The sequence below is a fragment of the Rousettus aegyptiacus genome, unplaced genomic scaffold (genome assembly GCF_014176215.1).
Source record: "Rousettus aegyptiacus isolate mRouAeg1 unplaced genomic scaffold, mRouAeg1.p scaffold_m13_p_11, whole genome shotgun sequence".
In the NCBI taxonomy this organism is placed as follows: domain Eukaryota; kingdom Metazoa; phylum Chordata; class Mammalia; order Chiroptera; family Pteropodidae; genus Rousettus; species Rousettus aegyptiacus.
This window is the reverse complement of record NW_023416286.1, coordinates 58,512,705-58,534,289: the sequence shown is the minus strand read 5'-3', so window position 1 is coordinate 58,534,289 and position 21,585 is coordinate 58,512,705. Positions and strand designations below refer to the sequence as shown.

The 21,585-nt window shown below is 35.2% G+C and overlaps 1 protein-coding gene and 1 pseudogene across 1 annotated transcript in view; both read left to right on the top strand.

Annotated features, from left to right (window-relative positions):
• Positions 1–6,278: 6,278 nt before the first annotated feature.
• The window catches only part of IPO5 (importin 5), a 38,328-nt gene continuing 23,021 nt past the window's right edge, over positions 6,279–21,585 (top strand). Inside the window, exons 1-8 of the mRNA XM_016123196.2 lie at positions 6,279–6,444; positions 11,891–11,971; positions 14,102–14,294; positions 17,256–17,358; positions 18,431–18,527; positions 18,741–18,845; positions 21,005–21,127; positions 21,212–21,332. Of these exons, the coding sequence (XP_015978682.1) occupies positions 6,355–6,444; positions 11,891–11,971; positions 14,102–14,294; positions 17,256–17,358; positions 18,431–18,527; positions 18,741–18,845; positions 21,005–21,127; positions 21,212–21,332 (913 nt within the window). The 5' untranslated portion in view covers positions 6,279–6,354. The remainder of the gene's footprint in view (positions 6,445–11,890; positions 11,972–14,101; positions 14,295–17,255; positions 17,359–18,430; positions 18,528–18,740; positions 18,846–21,004; positions 21,128–21,211; positions 21,333–21,585) is intronic.
• On the top strand, positions 20,094–20,212 carry LOC118609775 (annotated as a pseudogene).

Here is a 21,585-nt window from a genome sequence, read left to right as displayed (position 1 = left end):
TAACTAATGATGTTGAACATCTTTTAATGTATTTATTAGCCATTTGAATTCTTGTGTCGTCTTTCGGGAAAACCTACTCAAATGTTTTGCCAATTTTTTAATTTGGGTTTTCTTTCTGTTATTGAGTGTAACAGTTTTTTATATATTCTGGTTAGAAATCTCTTACCAGATAGATTATTTGCAAATATTTTTGTCCATTCTATGGGTTGTTTTTTCACTTTTTTAATGGTTTCCTTTGAAGCACAAAATTATTTAATTTTGATGGTCTAATTTATCTATTTTTTCCTTTTGTCTTTTCAAGTTTGGTGTTATATCTAAGAAACCATTGCCTAATCCCAAGGCCATGAAGATTTAGTCTTACAATTTCTTCAAAGTATGTTATAGTTTTAGCGCCTACATTTAGATCTATGTTCCATTTTGAAGTTTGTATATGAGGTAGCAGTCCAGCATCATTCTTTTGCATGTATGTATCCCGTTGCACCAGTAACATTTGTTGGAAAGACTATTCTTTTACCCTGAAAGGTCTTGGCATCTGTAGTTATTGGGGTTCTCCAGAGAAATGTGATCAATAGGGTATATATACAGACTTTTATTTTAAGAAATTAGCTCACATGATTGTAGGGGCTGGCATGTCTGAAATCCGTAGGACAGACCAGCAAGTGGAGATTCAGGTAAGAGTTAATGTTGCAATCTTGTGTCTGAAATTTGCAGAGCAAGCCAGTAGGTATTTCTATGTTTCAGTCTTAAAGCAGAACTGCTTCTTCCTCTGGAAACCTCAGTCTGCTTCCAGTTAAGGCCTTCCACTAGTAGGATGAGATCCATACACTTTATGGAGATTAATATGGCTTTACTTAAAATCAACTGATTTTAAATGTTCATCACATCCACAAATACTTTCACAGCAACATCTAGACTAGCATTTGACCAAACGACTGGGCACCACAACCTGGTCAAGTTGAAACATTAAACTAACCATCACAGCATTCCTGTCAAAAATTAATTGACCACAAACATAAGGTTAATTTCTGGATTGTCCATTCAACTCCACTGATCTTTATATATCTATTCTTATGCCAGTGTCCTCATTACTATAATTTTATAGTAAGCTTCAAAATCAAGGTTGAGTCTTTCAACTTTGTTTTGTTCAGAATTGTTTTGGTTATTTGTAGTCTCTTGTAATTAATATGAATTTCAAATCAGCTTGTCCATTTCTGCCAAAAACAAAACAAAACAAAACAACCTGATAAATCTGTAGATCAATTTGGAGTGTATTGCCATTTTGCTAATAATTATTTCAATCCATGCACATGGAATATCTTTCCATTTATTTACATCTTCCTAAATTTCATAATAAAATGTTGTCCTTCGTCTCTGACAACAATTTTATCATAAAATCTATTTTGTCTAATATTAGTATACCGTTTCAGTTCTCTTTTGCACACTGTTTTCATGGCATATCTTTTTCCATCCTTTTACTTTCAATTTATTCGTGTTCTAAGGAAAAGCATTTAACTTAAAAACGTAATCCTTCTGCTAAGTATGTTTTTGTTTCAGGTCTTAAAATGCAGCAAATGATAGTTTTTAAATCCATTTACCACATTTAACTGAAAATAATTACATCGAAAAAGTAAAAAGTATTCTTCCTTACCTCAATTCTCTTTTTTACAGCTTAACTGAAATATAATAGGCAATTAGTTGCTCCTAGTTCTTTACCTCAACTCTTAACCAGTCCTTTACTTAAGTTATAAGACTTTATTCTACAGGATCAAATCTGGAGTCTTACTGACCTTCTAAAGTTTTAAAATCTGTTTAATGTCAAACCAGCAGGGAAGGGAAATTCCTGTGCAAGGAACACTGCTCAGAAAATACTGTACCATGTCTCCAAATCCCTGAGAACCAAGTCGGCAAACTGGAAGCAACAGGAAGTACTATAAGGTAATTGATTTTCACTTTGTGACAAGTCGCTTCTTAAATCTAAATGAACAAAGTATGGGGGACACCTATGTGTAGCTAGCTAGTTAACTTATTTTCTAGCAAACCAATGTCCAATAGAAATATAATGTGAACCACATATGCAAATCATATATGTAATTTTAAAGTTTCTAGTAGCCATGTTTTAAGAAGTAAAAACAAGCAAAATTGTTAATACAGTTAATAATTATAGTCGATTAATAAATATAATTAACATGTTATTTAAACATATTATTATTTCTACATGTGATCAATATAAAATTGTTATTCTTAATTTCCTACTAAGTCTTTGAAATTTAGTGTGTATTTTACACTTTAAAGCACACTTGAATTCAAATGAGCTATGTTTCAAGTGATCAATGGCCATAATGGCTAGTGGCTACCACATTGGACAGCGCCAAATACAGCATTTAAACTTGAAAATGGCCTTAAAATGCTCTAGGGGATCACATCGAACTTAAAAATTTTTTTCTTAACCACAATTATTATGCAGTGCTGTAACACAACTACTAATCTAATAGGATTGTAAAAATGTAATAATCTAACAGGTAGATGTGCAATCAAGAATTAAATTTATAAATTTTGGACGTTTCAATCTGAATTAGTAATGACAGCTGACATTTATTAAGCATTTACTCTGCACCAGGCACTATGTCAAGTATTTTAATGTATGGTGAAAGGTATTCCTGTTATCTCCGTTTTATAGAAGAGGAAACTGGGGCTGAGAGAAGTTAATTAACTTAGGCAAGATCATATAGCATGCCAGTTGTGAAGTCATTATTTGAACTCTCACTCTGGTTGGCTCTGGAGTCTGTGCTCCTAGCTTCCAAACTTGACTGTCTACCTAAAATGAACCCAACCACCTACAGATATTCAGTGAATCTCATACATAAAACTACGAGAGACAAAGCAAAAAAACCTAATTGAGTCCACATTTTCCCTGCCTGTATTTAATTCAACACTTACTAAGGGCCTTTTGTGAGCAATGCTCTTTGGGAATCTGAAGGTTTCCCTCGTCCCTGGCTAAAATGCTCTGACTATAATAAACTGCTTCAGAGCAGGAGCTTGAAAGTTTTGAATAAAAAGCAACTGAAGAAATGTACACAGTTTGGCATTTTTATTTTCAGCAAGCAACTTTTCAACAGTTCTCATCTTTTTTGCTGACTTGTATCCAGATAACAAATAACACTGATATTAGAGTTAAAAATCTTATTCCTCAGCCAAGTGTCTATTAACTATCCTTAGTCTATTTCACATACTATTTTATTCTGCATAATTTTGAGACTAATGGAAAATATACAAATACACACATCCGTACCACATGGAGCTTGAAGAGTAATTACTTGTTTAAGGCCTATTTCTTATTTAACCCCAAAATCCATCCAATTAATAAGACCCGACAATTACTGAGTAACTACTGTGCAGACACAAATATCATCTTAGCTTTTACAACACCCCTATGAAGTATTATTCCCATTTTACAGATGAGGAAACAATGCCAATACTTTTTTTTCATTGTACCATGCTAACTATTAATACAAATACCTGTAAATAATACCATCACCATACATCTGTGTACAGTTACAGATTATAATACTTTCATTTATATTATCTAAAGTGACCCTCAATAATAAGTTGTATATAGAGAGGACACATGCTTAGAACTATCATGACAAGTAGTTGTAGTTCTTTTGGAGTCCTGGGGCAACTTAAAAAAATTACAGGTCGTTCATTTGGGAGAATCTTATTTTATTAAAGTTCAGCACCCAATAAAACAGAAATGACAGACAAGGCCAAATTCTACCACAGTTGAAAAAGCTTTCACAGAGGTTTTATAAGCCCAACATCTCCAGCCACTTCACATTTCTAGAACACTCCCATCAACATGGAAGCCCATAAAACCAAGAACATTAGCTGGAGAGGATTTCAATGCTCTCGGGTTAAGAAGTCTTGCCTCCTGTAGTATTACAAATAAGTCATGACCAAACTGTGCATTGACATCTGGCAAACATCAAAAATACTAAACCACCTAGATTTCATCGATCAGTTGAGAGAAACTTCTAGTCTTCCTTTTTCACAAGGAGTTGTAAATGCTCTAAGCAAATATGCCTCCAGAGATAGTGTCAGGTCTAATAAGCTGAAGGGAAAGACATCAGGAGCTGGCCATTCAGTTAATGGGCCCAACACAATGGCAGCTAATCAGGAGAGAGCAAGACTCAAAGTTTTCTACTCTCCTATTTCATTTCCAACTACAACTTAATGTTAGAACTTTTGTGATTAATATATCTTAACAGCCGTTATTATTCCACTTTATAGATGAGAAATCGAAGCTGAGAAAGTAAGTGCCCACTGACATTCACATAACTAGTAAGACTAAAGACCCAAATTCACTCAACTCAAATTCAAAATTCTTTACCTTCTACCATCTAATCTTGAGAAATAAGCTCCCTATTTTGAAATCTGCCAACTTATGCTGGAATTTGTATTATTTAATAATTATTAAACAAATATATGTAATCTAGAGTCACTGCCAATGAAAACACGTACCACAGAAGGTGTTAAAAGTAACTGGAGATCAGGTCATACGCTGAGCAAGCCTCTAGGCAATTTATCTTATTTTACTAATAACCTAGCCATTAAAAATGGCTGTTTTAGTATGTAATTCCCAAAATCCTAACCTTGGGTGAGGAAAAACCCCCCTCAGAATCTAGACAAGCCCACTGTTGACAAAAAACAAAAGCTACCGCAAATTAATGTACATAATGATCTGTTTGTGAAGAAATGTCATAAGAATGACAAATTGTCACATCTAAGAAACATCAGGCTACAGAGATAGGTGTGCAGACCTTTTGTAGAGAACTCTATCACTGTCATAGCTAAAACTTTCTAAGGGCATTTTCTCCACAAATCAAAGTAATCAATTAGAATACTTTAAAATATTTCAGCTGGCAACTGCATGCGGATCACAAGGCCTCAGCCCAGAGAGTTTGGACACAGTAGTCCAGATTCTAATGTACAGCCACGGTTCGCAATCATTCACCTAAAAGCAAATGTTTTAAGTAGATTTCCAAATAGCAGAACTTCAGCAGAATAGTCAACAGGAAATTAAATTCCCTAAATTAAATAGTATGGGCTGCCAGAAGTGTAGTACTCTCCATCTCACACAATGTGTAATTTCTTCACTAGGAATGTTTTATCCTTTTGAGGTAAAAATGAATTTTTTTCTCCACTGTCACCCTTAGCCCAATGCAGTGGGTTCAAGAGAAGTGCCCCTTGATTTCAACACTGCTCTCTAAGCATTAAGCAGCTCGGCAGTAAAGGAAGATTGGGTGTATTATCTATGCATTAATACGCTGTAATTGAAATGAGGTCTCTGCCTGCTCCCCCTCCTCATACTGGTGGCAATCAATAAACACTGGAGATCAGCCCTATAAACAAACCAGTTACTTTAGGGAGGGAAGTGTCTCACAACTTCCCCCATTAAAAGAACGGGACCCCAAAACAAGGACTTCAAGCAAACAGTAACGGATCCTGGAGTGGGGAGGGGGTGGAGGATGTATGCTACGTGGACATCTCAGGACAACAACGGGAAGAGCCCAGGGCTGAGTAACCCCTCTTCCGGGCAAGCCCAAGATGTGAGTCACTGGTCAGCGCGACAGGAGGAAGGGGCGGCCTGAGTCATAGACGGGGGGAGGTCGGAGGGTTTGACAGATGAAGGTTGGCGTAGAATACAAGTAGGATGTGGGTTTCAAAGGAGCTCCCTCTTTGGGGATGGAGGGGTTGGAGTCTTGGGGACTGAGGGGGCTGGAAGTGAGAGCGCTCTTTGGGCTCCGGGGAGGGGCTGGCGAGGATGAGGCCAGCCAGCCCGCAGCGCGGAAATCTCCCGCGCTCTGGGTTGGCCCCTCCTCCCCGGACGAGCTTCAACCCCCTCCCCACCTCCAGGCCCGCCAGCCAGGTCCTCCCGCCATCCCCACAACGCAGCCCTGGCCGCAGTTAGGCTTCGAAGTCCTGGACGCACACGGCCCACTCCAAGCCCGCGCCCCAACGCGCGCCGCAAGTGACGGCACCGCAGGGTGCGTGGCCAATCCGCGCGGCCCCAGAAGAGGAGGCCTCGGCCCCGCCCCGCGCGTCCAGGGCCAATGAGGCGCTGACGCCGGCGGCCGCGGCGGGGGTGAAGGGTCGCGAGGCCCCGCCCCGTTCTTCCCTTTCCCCTTTGCCCCGCCCTTTCCCGCCCGGCCCACCCCGTCCCGCGCCGCGGCTGGTGCCGGTCCCCGCGCTGGGCCCGCCCCCGCCCCTCCTGCCGGCCCGCCAGCGCGCCTCACGGCTCCTGTCTCGCCTCCCTCCTTCTCTCTCTCTCTCTCTCTCTCTCTCACGCCTAGCGCAATGGCGGCGGCCGCGGCGGAGCAGCAACAGTTCTACCTGCTCCTGGGAAACCTGCTCAGCCCCGACAATGTGGTCCGGAAACAGGCAGAGGTAACCGAGCTCGTCTCCCTGGCTGGCGCGCCGACTCTTTCCCCCACATCGCCCCGCCGGGCCTTGGCCGCTCAGCGGCGGCGTCGCAGGCCGGCCCGGACGGGCGTCGGCCGCGCAGCCCACGTGTGAAGCGGCCCGCAGATCTCGGCCATGCCCTGGGGCCCTTCCGGTTCTTGCAGCCACCGCGCCAGGCTCCAGTTACCTTCCAGCCGCTGCTCGCACACACGTGCGGCCGCTCCTGACACGCTGCCCCCGCCCAGATGGGGAAGCCAGGCATGGGGGAGGGAAGTGGGATTTGGGGCGGGCCCCCGGACTCCCCTCGCCCCTTTCCCGCTTTCTGCCAGTGGGACCCTCCCCCGCGATCTCCACCCAGACCAACCCTCTTGTTCCCCCAAACCCTGGCTGCTAACGTGACCCATGACCCCTGCTTCTCTCTTGCCCTCTCTTCACTACCATCTGTCTCTCCCTTTTGAAATGTCTTTTCCTGTCGCCTTCTTTTCCCTTATTTCCATTTAGTCCTCTTTCTCTTGTCTGGTTCCTAACATCAGAAGCTAGATTTCCCACCTCATCAACAGTCTTGTGAAGTTACCTTTAAGGTTTCTTTCTAAGCAGATTCCACCTTACTTTACTCTTAGAACAAATCTTACTGGTCTGTAGAGATTTGTGGTCTCATAACATAAATGAGATGTCCGAGGACTTTCGTTGTTTAACGGGGCCAATGCCATCTGTTTAATTCTTTAATTTAATTAAATCTGACCTGAATATCTCTCTTTTTAAACCGACTCCTGGCTTCCAAAATGTGGAGCTCTGGATATAGTTTAAAAAGACAGTATTTCAAAAGTATTTGCACGTTCATTTACCAAGTGGCAGTAAGATACACTGGGTTCAATAGACTGATGTTTACTGTCAAGTATTGAGACTAGGATTTCTGTGATACTTCAAGGTACCGGCAGAGAGTTTCCAGTTTCTTTTAAGTACAGTATCAGAACCTGTCTTCAAACTTGATTATATATGGGGTTCTTTGTCACCATGTGATTGAAGATTTGTATAAGATTCAGTGAAGGATGTTCAGATCTTTTTACAGAGCAAACATTTATTTTACATATAGCTGATGGAATTGGGGGACAAGGCTTCTTCTGGACTCATGAGTTTTTTAGTTGTAATTATAATCAGAATGTTAATAGACTTTGAATAGATTTTAGAATGCTGATTACACTTCGTGGTTTTATAATAGGCAAAGTAGATACCTGAAAGTTCAGCTTTGTATGAAAAAGCACCTTTAAACAACTATTAACTTTATCCTTATGACTTTTATTTATTATACATGTAATACATGTTCAGGGTAAATAGTACTGTATTTCATTCCCTAAAAGTAACCAGTTTTAAGTTTCTTGTGACTCTTCTCTGAAAATATCTTTACAAGCTTATATAAATGAATGTGCTTGTAATACACATACTATTGCGGAGCTTGGATTTTTCACTCAATATATTTCACATAAGAGATTTTGTTAAAGCTCCTATGTAGTATTCTGTCATGGATGTGTTATTTGTTCAACCAATCCTTTATGAGTGGACATTGAGCTTTCCAGTGTCCTGCTCTTAAAAACAGTGCCGTATATAGGCATTCATGTATACCTGTCTTTTCAGACTTTGCAGGTTTATTCATAGAATACTTAAAAGTAGCATTTGTCCTTAGAAGTAATGTGCATTTATTAGTTGATCAATTTGTATTCCTATCAGTGGGATGTGATGATGCCTATGAAAACATTTTAATGCTTTCTGCTAACTCTGAGGTAATTTTTCACCAAAATGAATTCTTAATCCCAACCCATAATAGAAATTTCCATGTGTTACAAAGCAGAACAGCATTGTTATTAGTAAGCTAGTTTAATTCTACCTCTTCCCTCCAGTTGCTTAAGTCTCTATTGTCAAGCCTAGTAGGGAATCTCTCTTTTATTTAACTAAATACCAGTGTCTGGTTCAGCTAGAATTCCAATTGGAGCCTGTTGTAAATCTTATCACTTCCATCACTTTGGGGATAGCTAGCAGCATTCAGCACATTTTCTCATAAAGAATAATTGAAAGTAGGTACTGTTATTCTCTTAGTCTCTATTCCCAGTGAAAACATTCAGATAATTTATTTTTACTTTATATATCCTTATATATCCTTGGAATACATTAATATGTAAAGAATTTTCTTAATTTGACCCCCAAAAAAGGTAACTTAGAGGGGAAGCTCCCTTACACCATACAGTAATAGCACTAAGCTGGGTCTTTAATGAAAGCAGAATATTATTTGAAAAAAGAAATGGCTTTTATAAGTAATTGAACTAAGTAAAATTGAGTATTACAGTTTTGTAGTAAATAAAATTTTTTGAACTAAAGACTTGACAGAGGCTTAGTAAATATCTTTGTAATTTACTCAAGTCAAAATAAAAATATGTAGTTGACACATAAATGCCAAACTGTTGATTAAGGTGACTTGTTTTATATTCACATATGAAATCAAGTACAGTAAAAATTGCATTTATTGTATTATATTGTTAAAATCCTTGAAGGGCTCCAAAATTCAAAAAGTTTTGAAACTTTTTCCATTGTATAAACCATTTGGTAGGTTTTATCTTATTTCTATTTTAAAAATTTTGAAGAATTTTTCTCTTTAACTTGACAAAAATTGTTTCTGATATTTGAAAAGATTAAATGCCCTTGTCCAAATACAATAGTTGACATGAATAAACAATTGAAGAAATAATTGACAAGTAATCCAGAGTTAAATGTTCATAGCATTTGTGACATTTTTTATACGAAATAAGTATTTTTTATCATGCATATGCATGGATTTTTATATTCTTACTAATTTTTTCCATTGACGTTTTTCCTCATTGATCCTAATATAAAACTTCTTTAATGAGATTTGAATTGATGGAGTGTAACATTGAAACTTACCTGATTTTTGAGGAACCAGGATGTTTACTAGGTAATGTTCTTTGTCTCCTCTTTTACATTTTTGTATACAAGGTAAGCGCTTCATAAATACTTATGGAATGAGTGAAATGAGTATATGTTAGCGTTTCTCCTGGGCCGGAAAGGCAGGATGGGAGGTGAAATTTGCTTTACATTGTGTGATTTTATATGATAGAATCAGATGGAATTCAAATTTTATTTTCCACAACACTGGGTAACATTCATTGAACCTGCCTAGGCTAGTGCTAGGAATATTATTAGAAATATTTATATTCACTATACTCTAATGTGTTAAGTGCTAGGAATGCAAAGGGGAGAAGATACCATACCCATCTTTTTGGAACTCAGTCTATTTAGGTTAAGAAAAAGTTACACTTTTGATTTTAAGGCTGTGTTCTTTTTGTCAAACTATTATCCTGACCCATGTTTTCGTTTAGATTCAATACTATGGATTTCTACAATGGAACATATCATCAAATAAGGAATACCCTCTCTTAGGAGTCAGACATCACTCTTACTAAACTCTCCCTCCATTGACTTTAAATTCATTATGGAATAGAGTTTAATAATTGACTTAATGTTTATAAGTCTTTTAGAATTACACAGTATAACTGTCACTAATAGCCTAGTGGGAGCCAAGGGTAGTGATCTTCAAAATTTATTACAGGTTTTCTGAGAGTGATATCCTAGTAAGGGATTTTTTTTTTTTCTTCAAAATTTGATTTAGCTCCTGGAAATTTTAAGTGTTAAATATTTATAACATCTAAAATATAGAGCTAAGCTAGGTATGAGGAATAAAAAGACATTTTTATTGTACCGTGAGAGACTATGTTTAAGTGGAAAAGCTATATCAGGTTTTGAGTTGTTTGGATAAAGATTTTTCCAATCATCTTGTGAATATATTTACATAAATTATCATTTCTGGATAAATTCAAACCATTTTCTCTTATCTGTGGATACGTTTTGTCACAGTTTTGAGCGTTATGTTCCTATGTGCTTATGTACTTGAAGAACTTAAGTTTATCAGATTTTGAATTCTCCTTTCCCCCAAATTTGTTCTTCCCCAGACTGAGATATGTTTGAGAAATTTGAAAACTGTAATACTGCATAAATGGAACTGGGTGTTTGGTGGAGTCAGCACCCAGGGTCACGTGAAAGCATTAAGTGCCAGGGAGATTATGAGTACAGTTGGCCTCAGAAGACCAGCATTATTTTCTTCTAGTTATTGTCTGTGACCTCGGGCAAGTCATTCAACTTCTGAGCCTTTATTTCCTTATCTGTCAATACCTCAAGGATGCTGTGGAGCAAGCATTTAATAAAAAGTATAAGTTAGATGCGGATTCAGAGAAGCCCTATTTCCTTCTCTCCTTGTCACCATTGTCCAGAGAAACTCGGTAAATTATACAGGTGATGGTAGCTGTTAGAGAGCAGTCTCTTTGAACTCAGACTGCTAAGAAATTAACATGTTATCTACGTTATACCCTTAGAAGTAGGTAGATGAGAGTGGACCATCTTTACTTATTTATCGCTGATTCTAGTCAATCAGTTTAAAGAGGCCTCTTGGGGAAAAACGGTTCCAAGTGTACTTAAAATAATGGTTTCTTTTCTACTGTAAAAGACTGCTATTAGAATTTTTCTACATGCACATGAAAGTAAACTTCAACTTAATTTTGTAGACATCACATACTTAGGCCTTGTCTCTCTCTCTCTCTCTCTCTCTCTCTCTACACACACACACACACACACACACACACACACACTGTGACAATCTGTTTTTAATGGATGTCAACTTAGTTTTATTGTTAACCAATTTCATCTCATTTTATGTTATTAATGGAGAAAAGTGTCCTAAATTACAAAATGTAGATTCCTGGATTCTTTAAAATAATACGAAAGTCTCCTTGCCAAATTCCTTTTTGACTATGCTCATTTATTTTGTATATATAACATGGTTTTAGTGTAATCCTTGCTTGAAAAAGGATAGGATTAAAAAATTGAATAATTTTCTGACTTGTTTTCATCTGAGATATGCCTCTGGTGGTTATAAGTAGTGCTAATTTGAACCGATTCTATGTCATCTGTTCCAAAAAATGTGGACAAGATAAGCAAGTTTTCCATGCGTAAGGAGATAGTGAGTGAGTACTTTACAGTATGGTAGCTCAAGTCACACTTAACACTCTCTTAGGCCTTGAGTTTTGTTAGAGGAGTAGAAGTTTGGGGGAAACGTGTGCATACATCAAAAAAATCTATTTAAGAGATAAACGTAGAAAGGAACTTGATAAGTAACTCCTTGGACATCCTCATTTTCCTAACCTATCCAAAGTATATTTTACGTTATAGAAGGAAATTTTAAAGCAGACCTAGAATTTGTGACTTCTCATGCATGCGTGGACCTTTCCCAGTCTTAATTTGTTTGTTTTCACTGATGTACTCATATAGTTTTCCAACATTTTAATCTTTAATGTTTTTCTTTTTCGTGTAGGAAACATATGAGAATATCCCAGGCCAGTCAAAGATCACATTCCTCTTACAAGCCATCAGAAATACAACAGCTGCTGAGGAGGTACTACTTTAATATTTGAGAGTATATTCTTATAAAACAAGTTGGATATTAGATGGTGGTCAGAGTGGGTAGTGAGAATTTTTGTTTACTGCATAGACATTACCAGAACTTTGAACTTATTTGCTGAAAACTACTTTGGAGTTAGAATTTTTTAAATACTAGTATTAAGAATGAGAATTATTTTTTCTCTCCCATGTAAGATGATGTGTCCAAGATACTTAAAAGTTAATAGTTTTTAAATAATTATGTAGCATTTATTAAATTTAAAAGATTTCTGTGGCTATAAAAAATTTTCATTCTTGAAACAATTTATTCTAAAGTAAGAAATTTAATTCATTCAGTGTTTCAATGTGTCGCCAAATGTTTCTGAAAAAATACTTTTTATCTATAAAAAGTTTATGCTTAAAGCCCTCTCTAGGTGATGAAGGATATGTACTATAAAGATGTTTAGAAACAAACTGTGTAGAGGCCTTTAAAAGTCATGGCTTTTAGCAAATTACCTAGTGACAGTATCATTTTCAAATTTATAGTTTCTTATTGCTTTACTGTGAATTTAGCAGCTAACTTTTCTTCCCAAAAGTAACATCCTTATATATATTGAATGTTAATTGAATATCCTATTTATTTTGGGAAAGGGATCAAAATACTCGTCTAGAAAACTTAACCCACCTACAAAACACTGCAGTTAGAATTCGTAAAGTGAAACTGCTAACAGTCACATTATATGTAAAATGCTTATATTAACACATAATGGAAATGAAGCCATACTAACTTCTACATAGTAATACACCTGACTTTAAATTTAATGTGCTTTGTTTTAATAAAAAACAATTACCAAAGATGCTTCTTTACCTTTTAATGTATTCTTTTTCTTTAATTCAAAATTGATTGCAAATATGAAGAACAAACATATAAGGTAACTTAAATCTTTAAAAAGTTGGCTATTTTATCTTGAAGATTGATGAACTATGCAGCAAATTTTAAAGCTGAGAATAACATGAAAATTACTGGATTTTATTTTTAAAAACCTATATTGAATCCAATTGATTTAAGAATCGGTGATTGTGAACTAGACTTAGCCATCTTGATTGTGGCTTCATAGTTTTCAGTGTATGTGTGAGAAGAATTATACAAATTTCAACCACTTTCGTGGGGATTTTAACCACTTTGAATCTTTCGTAGTGCATAAATTATTTTTTAGAGCATAAACTTTTAAATAAGTTTTAAATATCTTCCCGAAGTAGTTCAGATAAAAAAGGTTTCTCAGTGAAAAGTAAATGGAGAAAAAATTAGCAAATTTTATTTGTATAGCTTAATTCTTATTTTTGTTGGTCACAGTCTCAAAGTAATTATAGTGATAATGAATAGCTGCAGCCCAGAAAAGAAAATAACATGAATGATTGGGTTTAATGTTTTCAGTGCCTTATTGATTTAATATGATAAATTTTAGAAAGGCCTTTATTTCAACTCTTTGTTAATAATCAGAAGGAATATTATACAGAAACACCCAAACTTGAATATATTCTACAGATTTAAAAATGGGATAAGAATATACACATTGAGATCGATTAGCACTTTTTAGGTGTTGGGAATTTGTCATATTTTTGCATGAATGAAGCATAAAGGTAAATGGATTTGATAGCATTTTATCTAAGGTTAATGAAAGGGCAGTAATATAGCAGAGTAGGCCAGGTTAGGAGTATGAGATTAGGTAAGGGAGGGCACTTCATATACTTGAATGAGAGCCAAATGGAAGAGTAGGAAAAGAGTGTTATAGGATTTGCAATTTATATTAAGATTTGTTTCTTTCCCAAAGACTATATATATTAAAAATAGGAATTAGAGACAGGCTTATCGTTGCTATAATATGTGTTCCTATTCGAGATCTGATATGTTTAGGGCTTTTTCTTGGCTATAAACAAAACTAGTTTTCTGCACAGTAGATTAATGTGATTAGAAATAGTTTTATGTATTTTACCTACCTTTTGAAAAGTTTAACAAAATGCTTTTGTAATGAATTGCAAAAATGTAATAGTAAAATACAATCCATCAATGATAGTGAACCTAGTTGGTTGGAAATTTTTTTCTCTAGTAATACACCAAGTCATTAACCGAATTATCTATTTATAGGCTAGACAAATGGCTGCCGTTCTCCTAAGACGTCTTTTGTCCTCTGCATTTGATGAAGTCTACCCAACTCTTCCTTCTGATGTCCAGACTGCCATCAAGAGTGAACTACTCATGATTATTCAAATGGAAACACAGTCTAGCATGAGGAAAAAAATTTGTGATATTGCTGCTGAGCTGGCCAGGAATTTAATAGGTATATAGGCAAATGCATTTATTGCTATGCTGTAGAAGAAAATACAGTTGACCCTTGAACAATACAAGTTTGAACTGGGCGAGTCTACTTACATGTCAATTTTTTCAATAAATACCCATACTTTTTGACCTGCTGTTAGGAGTCTGCAAATACAGAGAGTTAACTATACATTGTTCTGCACCGTTTTATATGGGACTTGAGCATCTGTGGATTTTGGTATCCACAGGGGTCCTGGAGTCAGTATCCCTGAGGATAACAAAGGACAGATTAAGTATTTGGGAAGTCAGAAGTTATATGCAGGTTTTCGATTGTTTTGAGATCAGCACCCCTAACCTCTGCATTCAAGGGTCAAGTGTATATCCTTTTTTTAAGTGGATTCTTTAGAGGAAGACTCCCTGTACTTGACTACCATTCTGTTCGAAATGAGAATGATTATGGATTCTATATTTAGAACCAAAATTACAGAAGTTTGTGAAATGCAGTCATAATACCAATCTAAAGTTTTGAAAGTACAGTCTAACTTATAACCTACTTGCCAATCAGTAGATGCTTTTGCTGTTATATTTGTGTATTTATAAATTACATACTTATGCTATTATACTACTATGCTGTGTACATTATAAAACACCCCAAAATATTTTTTTTAGATAATTTATTTTTTAATTTACAGTCGATAGTCAATATTATTTTTATATTAGTTTCAGGTTTATAGCTTAGTGGTTAGATATTTATATAATTTATGAAGTTATGCCCTCATTAGCCTAGTACCCTCTTAGCACCATATTTGGTTATTACAATATTATTTACTATATTTTCTATATTACATCCCATGTCTGTTTTATAACTTAACAATTTGTACTTAATCCCTTCACCTTTTTCATCCAGCACCACAACCCTCCTCTCATCAGACAATCATCATTTTATTCTATGAGTCTGTTTCTGTTCTGTTTGTTCTCTAAATTCCATGTATAAACGAGATCATACGGTATTTGTCTTTCTCTGTCTGACTTACTATTAGCATAATACCCACTAGGTCTATCCTTGTTATTCAAATGATTTCATTCTTTTTTATGGCAAATAATGTTCCATAGTACATATGTACCACATCTTCCTTGATATCCATTTGTCTATTGATGGGCCCTTAGGTTGTTTCTCTATCTTGGGTGTCGTAAATAATGTTACAGTGAACATAGGGTGCAAATATCTTTTCCGATTAGTGTTTTGAATTTCCTTCAGATAGATACCCAGAAGTACAATAACTGAGTCATAAGGTAGTTCTGTGCTTAATATTTTGAGGGACCTCCATAGTATTTTCCATTGTGACTGCACCAATTTGCAATCCCACCGACAGTGCACAAAGGTTCCCTTTTCTCCATATCCTCACCAACACCTGTTGCTTTATTCATGATAGCTGTTCAGACAGGTGTGAGGCGATATCTCACTGTGGTTTCGATTTGTATTTCCTTGATAATTAGTGATGTTGAGCATCTTTGTATCTCTAGGCCATCTGTATTTCTTCTTTGGAGAAATGCCTGTTCAGGTCCTCTGTTCATTGTTAATTGGATTGTTTTTTTGGTGTTAAGGTGTGGTTCTTCATAAATTTTCAATATTAACCTTTTATCAGATGTATCATTGGCAAATACCTTCTCTCATTTAATAGGTTGTCTTTGCTTTTTTGGTGGTTTTCTTTGCTGTGTACAAACTAGGACTGCCCCCCAAAAATATTTTAAAGATGAGATAGAAAAACATTTAAAAATGCATTTTCTCAACTGTCAGAACTTTTTGGTCATACCAAAGATAATGTAATTGAATATGCTTTATTAATGTTTTGATAAATTTTTTGATAGATTCATAAATAGATAAATTTTTGATAAATAGATTAATAAATTTTAAACTTAAATTTTAAATTTTAAATCAAAATTTTCATTTCGGTGGCATTTGTAAAGGTGAAAAGGCTACTTCATTAAGATAAGGAGTAAATGGGAGAATATTGTTGGTTTTGCTTAATAAATCAGGACACTAATTTTTAAATCTCAGCTACCAGCAAAGTTCAAAACCCACTAAAACTTTATTTTGAATTGTTTAAAGAGCTTAGAAAGTTCTATTTTCAAATTTTGTAAGTGTGTAGATACGAATTTTTATAGGTGACACCGTCATTTTTAACTCAAAATCACGTAATGTTTCAAAGTGCTCTCTCCATAGATTTTTTTTTAAAACAGCTGTTTTACTTCACCTCAAAGCACCTTTATGTTGTAGAGACAGATTAAGGTATTTTTAATTTCAGCTAAGTGGCACACTTGTCATTTCAGAAAAGTTTAGCATATATGAGGGAAATTTTTTGAAAAGAAGCGCTTAACTCATCTGTAATTTCTACAACTCTTAAGTTCTTTGTGACAATCTAACCAGTGAGTTTCTTAACTGGTACCGTATACTTTTGTAGTTGCTTGTTTTTATTACAAAGTATCGCCAATATTATGTATTTTAAAATCCCGTTTATAAGTAAACACATTGACAGCATCTGATAGTAAAGCTGCAAAGAATGAGCACTGCTCTGGGTCCTGAGAGTCTCACTCCCATATCTTTTCCAGTTCGAAAGTAATAATTATTTTGGTTTTAAGACCTTGTTAACAAAAATTAACTTTGCCTAGTTTTTGAACTCTTTAATAACAATAGTGTATATAAAAGATTCTACCAATCAAAATGTCAAAAGTGCTGCCTTTTCTCCAAACCTCACTTTTTTAGAAATGACCACTGCTAATATCTGTGCTTATGTAACCCCAATATACACAGTTGCTTTTTATAAGATTATAATGTTTTTATGGTTAAATGACCTAATCAGAAATTTAGAGCAAGTGACATTTTCTACCACATATTTCGAATGAGGCTTATGAAATGAAAGCATTCACCTATAATGTTTTAAAGTTTTGACTTACTTTATGTCTGGATTTTTTTACTTTTTAGATGAGGATGGCAACAACCAGTGGCCTGAAGGTTTGAAGTTCCTTTTTGATTCAGTCAGCTCTCAAAATATGGGACTGCGGGAAGCTGCTCTTCACATTTTCTGGTATATATACATTAATCTAATTTTTTTGAATAATTTAACATCGTGACTGCACAAGCACATTTTGATTTTTTTAGTCTAATTTTTTAGACTTACAATAATGCCTTTAGACAAGCTTTGTGTTTGTGTTGGAAGTAAAACGGAAAAAAAAATAAGTTTTTTATTTCATATTATGATCCTTTTTTGTATACTAGGGTTCTCTGGAACTTTATTTCTTTCCTTTGTTTTTTTATGATTCTGAAAAGGTTTCTAGAATGGTTTCTTTAGTTGGAGATGGGCACAGTATAAAATGTAGCTTTTAGAAGGCCGCTTTAATACTAGCATCTTAAAGAAGAGAAAGAAAATGCTGGTGAATCTCCTTTGTTTTCCTGATCTTTTATAACCAAACTTCTTAAAAATAAATAATTTTAATAAGCTCCTGTATATTTATAAGCAAAGTGGTTGAAGTTTAGAATTAAATTGTTATCTGTGTTAATAAAATTTTTGCCCTACTGTGTTGTTATACAGTTCTACTGTATTAAAATATATTTGGATTTATAATTTTTCAGGATCATATTTTTTTCAATAAACTATACCTTGAGCATTAGAAGAGGATTAAACACCATTTGCCGCTCCTATCATCAACTGTTTCTTATATCAATAATCCAGAGTATAGAATTAAATAAAAGCATTCAGTTCGTTTACTAGTTTTAAAGTAGAACAGAATTTACACTACTTGGATCACAAGGTTAGGAACAAATTTTCAGAAAGATGGTTACTGCAGCTACCATCTGAAAAGCTGTGGTTCCTCTTGTTCCTCTTGCACTCTAGGTCAGCTTCCCTGAGGAAGAATGATAAGGATAAAGCATAAGGCTGGGATGGGTCAGCTCTACACCCAGGCTAATCATCTCCACTATGTATGTTTCCATTCACCCAACCCCAAAAGAGGATTTGCTTGGAGAATGGGTAGATGATGTTCAACAATAAGGATTAATGCACATTTTGGAGTCAGATAGACATTTAACTAGAAATTCTAGCTGACACTTTACTAAGATATACTATAGTTTTTAAAAACTGCTTTGGATCATTTTTTTAGGAACTTTCCAGGAATTTTTGGGAACCAACAGCAGCACTATTTAGACGTCATCAAAAGGATGTTAGTTCAGTGTATGCAAGATCAGGAACATCCATCGGTAAATCATTTCGATTTCATTTATATTAACACTTAATATAACATTTAAATTGTGAAAGAAATTTTTATATTTGGAGATTGTCTTTACAGTAATACTATAAAATATAAATACTAGTCTTACCGATAAAGAAAATTTCATCTCAAATAAGAAAACTTGAACTTGCATTCATAAAAAACTTCTCATGTTCAACAGTTTCTACTTTCTTTATTTTAGATTAGGACATTATCTGCTAGAGCTACAGCAGCATTTATACTTGCAAATGAGCATAATGTTGCTCTGTTCAAACATTTTGCAGACTTGTTACCTGGATTCTTACAGGTAAGAAAACAGTATAAAATTGGTGATAGTTATATCTTTGTTGGTTTTCTGTAGTCTAAATTCACATCAGAGTTCTCTAGTGCATTCATTTATTCAGTAAATATTTATTGCTTATCATGTGCTGAAACTAGGCTATGGGGATACAGCAGTGAACAAAACTTGCAGATCTCTGTCCCCATTGAACTTACATCTGTTACCTTTGATAGATTCTTAGCCTTTTAAAATATTTAGGTTAGAGTCTCAAAATTTTTCTGTAACGTAGTTGATATAAGCAATTTATATTTGACTAATCACATAGATTATTTCCATTGAATCAACCAAATAACCTATGAAATTTAATACCTATATTACATAAGGAGAAACTAAGGAGAAGATAAGAAACTTCCTAAGGTCACAGTGTTCATAAGTGGTTAAACTATACATGATTCAAACCCAAACAGGACTGACTGCAGTTCTTACTTTTAATTATAGGACTTATAATAGTTTGCATTATAAAGTAAATAGTTTTTGGTTAATTCACATTATTCGATCGCAAGGATAGGTTATTTTAAGGACACTTTCTGACTCAATTAGAAGGTAAAAATAAGATTGGGCAAATTAGAGTAGTTATTCTTACCTTATCAGACCTCAGACCCCTTTTTATAAAAAATATTTTGTAATTTACCATATACTGTTCTAAAATTAAATGCATAGGTAACATCTCACATGTACAGGTTTTCAAAATATCAGTACTTGGCCCTAAATGAATACAAAGAAGTAATAGAAAGTAACGCATGGTAAAATGGCTTGCTTTTTTATATATTAATTCTAGGGCATGGCTACGACAAAAGACATAATAAACTAGGTGATTTTTAAGTGATCTGTACAAATGCAGTAACTAAAAATGTGGGCTGATAACAGAGGGATCAGTGGCAAGTCTAACACCATGATTACTATTGATGATTTGATTTCTAGAAATGATAAAGTTCTGGATAAGGCAAAGTATCGACTCTTGATTTGTACAGTATTTACATTGCAGGCGTCATGGTACATTAAAACAGATTCCTGTAAACGAGTTTTTTCATTTTTGTAAGTGTCTGACATTTATGATCCTGTGAGATACGTGATAAGTTCTTATGAGTTTCTTGGAAGCATTTGTGTCAGCAATGCAGGATATCTAGTACCCATGGCCTTTGCTCATCTTCAGTCTTAACAATCAAGAAAACACCTCCTAGGAGAAAATAGCACCCCTATTTATAATCCACTGAGGTCCACAGCCATGCCACACTAAACATGCCTGATCTCGTCTGATCTTGGAAGCTAAGCAGGGTCTGGCCTGGTTAGTACTTGGATGGGAGGCCACCTAGGAAGACTGGGTGCTGTAGGCATAACAAAAAATAAAAATTAAATAAACAAATAAAACTCACTGTTTTTGTTTTTGTTTGTTTGTTTCAAATAGCTTTAATTCTCATTTGAAGTATTTGGTAAAGAGGACTTAGAGGAAATACAACTGAAATATCCTACGTGATTCAGAGTTAGAAGGATTTAGTAGAAACTTTTCTCCTTAAAAAGATAGTTTAGGTCAATGACAAAACATTAGCCGTGTCATTCTGTTTTCGTAGTTTATTACCTAAAAATCTTAAGTTACTAAGTGTAATCTCAGATTTTTATTCCTCTGAGTTTGGAGTAAGTTAAAATGTTAGCAGAACATCTAGGAGTTGTCATTCTGAAATAGATAATGATAGATACGAAATGCACACTTAGGTAACACAGTGACCAAACTTGACATCAAAAAAAATTAATTGGGTAATATTGGAAACTTTAAATGTATCAGAGAATCTAGTATTTACTGTGTATATGAAAAAAACTAGGAAGGCCTGAGAAAAGGATTCCTTCTGTTTACGAAAAGAATTCCTTGATAGCCATAAATTTTGTCGTGGTTATTACAGTTTCACTGATTTTCGTTTTGACTTAGAAATAAATCCTTATTTAGAATGTTTCTGAACAGTAAAAAGGAAAGGTATACATGTGGCTGTAGATAGAATGAACATATAGATTCCTAAATTATTTGGTGAGAAATACTCTCATAATTCTCTGTTATTTGCCTCTTGATGTTTTGGCTAACGAGGCATAAAGTGGCTGTTGAGCACCAACTTTTTTTTCTATTTCATCTTTTCTAGGCTGTAAATGACTCGTGCTACCAGAATGATGATTCAGTCCTAAAATCCCTCGTCGAGATTGCAGATACTGTTCCAAAGTATTTGCGCCCTCACTTGGAAGCTACTTTACAACTAAGTCTAAAGGTAAATTAAATACCTCAGTAAATGTTCTGTATTATTTTCAGTGAGCAAACTACTTAAATATATGCAAATATGTTTTCTTTGTAGTTGTGTGGCGACACTAGCCTCAATAATATGCAACGCCAGCTTGCCCTTGAAGTAATTGTGACCCTCTCTGAGACTGCAGCTGCTATGTTAAGAAAACATACCAATATCATTGCACAGACTAGTAAGTCAAAGTTTATGTTAATGTGGAAGAATTGTTGGATAAATTTGCTGAGAGTGTTCTGTAAGGTCACATTTTTGTTGATATAATGAATGTCCTTTCAAAATCAGATGAATCTGGAAAAATGCATCTGTATACATAGGTACATGGGCTAAAAGAATTAAACATTGAAAGAACTAAATATCAATTTTCAAATCTATAAATTCAGTATAATTTCAGTCAGAACCCCAATAGAGTTGGTTATAAGATTGATCCC